Source organism: Raphanus sativus, unplaced genomic scaffold (assembly GCF_000801105.2).
Source record: "Raphanus sativus cultivar WK10039 unplaced genomic scaffold, ASM80110v3 Scaffold4987, whole genome shotgun sequence".
NCBI lineage: Eukaryota > Viridiplantae > Streptophyta > Magnoliopsida > Brassicales > Brassicaceae > Raphanus > Raphanus sativus.
The window spans coordinates 1-3,193 of record NW_026620287.1 but is presented as its reverse complement, the minus strand read 5'-3'; the positions used below and the strand labels follow the sequence as shown (position 1 = coordinate 3,193).

At 33.1% G+C, this 3,193-nt stretch overlaps 1 protein-coding gene across 1 annotated transcript; it reads left to right on the top strand.

The window, feature by feature from the left end:
• The first annotated feature begins 803 nt into the window (after positions 1-803).
• Positions 804-3,086, top strand: LOC130507626 (protein RGF1 INDUCIBLE TRANSCRIPTION FACTOR 1-like). The gene is made up of 4 exons (XM_057002318.1): positions 804-962; positions 1,253-1,444; positions 1,565-1,780; positions 2,506-3,086. The coding sequence occupies exons 1-4, from the start codon at positions 960-962 to the stop codon at positions 2,740-2,742; spliced, it is 648 nt and encodes a 215-aa protein (XP_056858298.1). The 5' UTR covers positions 804-959; the 3' UTR covers positions 2,743-3,086.
• The last annotated feature ends 107 nt before the right edge of the window (positions 3,087-3,193 follow it).

Genomic DNA, 3,193 nt, shown 5'->3' with positions numbered 1-3,193 from the left:
CAAGTCGAAGACGCTTATTTATAGGTTTATCGCAAAGAATCTGAAGAGATCAAATTTCTGAAGTAATGAGACGTAATTGAAATCAAATTAACTGTGTTTAATTTATGGTTTAAGGGCAAGAAGGTGAATCCGTTACAAAGATCTGGTGTACGACGAATAAACTGTGATTAAAGATTAAAGGTCGGTGTAGAAGACGATACAGAAACGTTTTCTACGTCTAATTTTGTGTCATATTAACTGAGGGCCCAAATATAACTATTATACAAAATCCACACAAATCAATATATAGAAAGCCCAAAAAAATATATACTGTAATAAAGCAAAACGTAGGAGTGAACAGTCTGACATTGCGAACTCTCCTTTCTTGTACAACGCTGATGTGGTGCTTTTTTGTCATCAGCATAAAGAACACACATACTCTCATTCGGTCTCTAAAATCCATGCCGGTAACTCTGCATTCATGTGAACAACAAAAAACGATTGTATCATGGCATTATGTGGCGATTTGTATGAAGAGATGATTCCTTTATATTAGTATAGATAGATATGTTTATATATTACAAATTAATTAATTAAAATATGGAAGTAAAAATCTACATTAAAAAGTGTGTAAGATTACACAACTTGAAATTCGATAATTAGATACCAGGGAACAAGATCTTTTTAGTGGAAATACATGTAACAATAGTAAATGTAAAAAGAAGAAAGTAGGAAACTAAGGAAAGTGGGAGGGTGGGTTCGGTTCATTGAACCCTCCGTATAAAAAGCAATATCTCAGCTTCGGGTTTTAGGTTCGGTAGTAGTCGACTTTTCTGCGGATAAGAACGCCTCTTAGTTCTTGTTTCTACACGCGCTTCTCTCTCTCTCCTCTGCTCTGTTTCCTCAACTCTCTCTCCTTCTGTTTCTCTCACTAAAAACTGGCGATCGAAGAGAATCAACAAGCTATTGTCAGAGAAATCATGGTAATAATAATAGTAGTCCATAAATAGAAATGTTTCAGTTTGTTTTCCTCAAATGGGTTTTCTTCATTTGGTTATAAATGCTCTGTTTCATCTTTACTTCAGAGATCGTTTCAAATTCCTCCAAGAAATCTCATTTTATCAGCTCTGATAATCTTATTTTGCCCAAATGGGTTCTTTCTAATAAGTTCGAATCTTTTCACCCAAACTGATTATGTATTGCTCTCTGTTCCAACAAGATTATTTTCTGGTATGTTTGTTTCTGATCCTCTTGAGATTATTTTTGATTAAAGGGAGCTGAAGAAGAAACCAACAAGAGTTGGCCTCCATGGCTTAAACCTCTGCTTCAAGAGAAGTTCTTTGTACAATGCAAATTACACGCAGATTCACACAAGAGTGAGTGTAATATGTACTGTTTAGACTGTACCAATGGTCCTCTTTGTTCTCTCTGCCTCTCTTTCCACAAGGATCATCAAGCCATTCAGGTTCCTATTTATTTTACTTTCTTTGAAACCATAAAGTTTGAACGTTCTTTTACTGAGAGAGAAAGAGAAAAATGATCATCTTTGGTGATTCTGATATTTGTATGTTGATTAAACTTACAGATAAGGAGATCATCATATCACGATGTGATAAGAGTCTCGGAAATTCAGAAATTTCTGGACATAACAGGAGTTCAGACATATGTGATTAACAGTGCTAAGGTTGTCTTCTTGAACGAGAGACCTCAGCCTCGACCAGGTAAAGGCGTTGTCAACACCTGCCAAGTCTGTTATCGCAGCCTCGTTGATTCCTTCAGATTCTGTTCTCTTGGTTGCAAGGTAAAACGAAATTTTCTCGAGAAAGTGAACAAAGTACAGTGAAAAAGGGTGAAAATACACAGTCAAAAAGATAGAAATTGTATTCAAACTGAAATTTGAAATCATTTGTATTATCTCAAAAATGACTTAGAAATATATTCAATTTAATTAGAAATAATTTAAAATATATTATTATCAAAAATATTTATTTAGTGAATTTTAAAACATTATTATTCTCTCATGAAAATGAGACAAAAAAGAGGTAACTACTTTCATCTTAAAGGAGTATTAACTTGGTTGTAAGCTAACTACTATTCAATTTTTTTGTATTGATTTTTTATTTAGACCGTCTTTTATTCTTCAATCGTTGTTTGATAGAAATTGAGAAAAAGATTTTTTTTGTTGAGTGGGCGAGAAAATGTGGGGTAATTAGTTTACAGAAAAAAAGTGAGGTAATCATAGCCATTCCAAGAAATTGTGGAGTTTGAAAAAAATTGAAATAAAAGCACTTGGGTTGAATATTCCAAGTCAATTTAAAAGCTTCGACCTTAAGCAACCTCTCATTTGAAAGGTCTTTACATTTTCATACGTTTCTTTCGTGGCTTTCGACATCTTTACCTTTGTTGTTTATAGAAGATATTTTATAAGAAAAAGATAATCCTACTATTTACATTGTCCTTTTTTTTTTTTTTGTAAACTAACTATTTACATTGTCGATAATTTATATTATGTTTTCCTTTTACTAGATCTCTGGAACGTCGAAGAATTTCGAGAAAAAAAGAAAGGATTGGACAAACAATATTTCAGATTCTGATGATTCGTATAGCAGTACTACTACTAGTATCGAGAGACTCAAGAAGAACAATGACGTTCTTAATAACAATAGTTTCACGCCATCAACACCACCACTATCGGCCGTAAATGGCCGAATAGTGAAACGAAGGAAAGGAATTCCGCATCGTGCTAAGGACTTCCGATGGTAATGTAGAATTAATGCTAGTAACACTCACCAGTAGTGGGGGGGGGTATGGGTTTGTATATATATACCTGTAGTGGTCTAAAGCGATGTATAAAGAGAAGCTTAAAGTTGCCAAAAAAAAGAGAAGCTTAACATGATAGTGTGAAATAGTAGATACTAAAGGTTAAAAGTGGGGAAGAAGTGGGGAAGATTATAGAATGAAGAATGAAAGAAATGCTTTTGCCTGTATATTTTAGGCTCAAAGGGTAATATGTAAATACAGAATACTGTTTGTGGATCAAATAATAGTAATAAAAGTATGTGATACAATGCAAATGTTAATGAAATAAAGGCATTTTTAACATTCGATGTACTTGTTTCTTGTCTCTTTTATAGTATCTTATTTATTAATTTCTTTAATTATGATATCAATTTGTATCTTCTTAAAAGTGTATGCATAGCTAACTGATTCATTG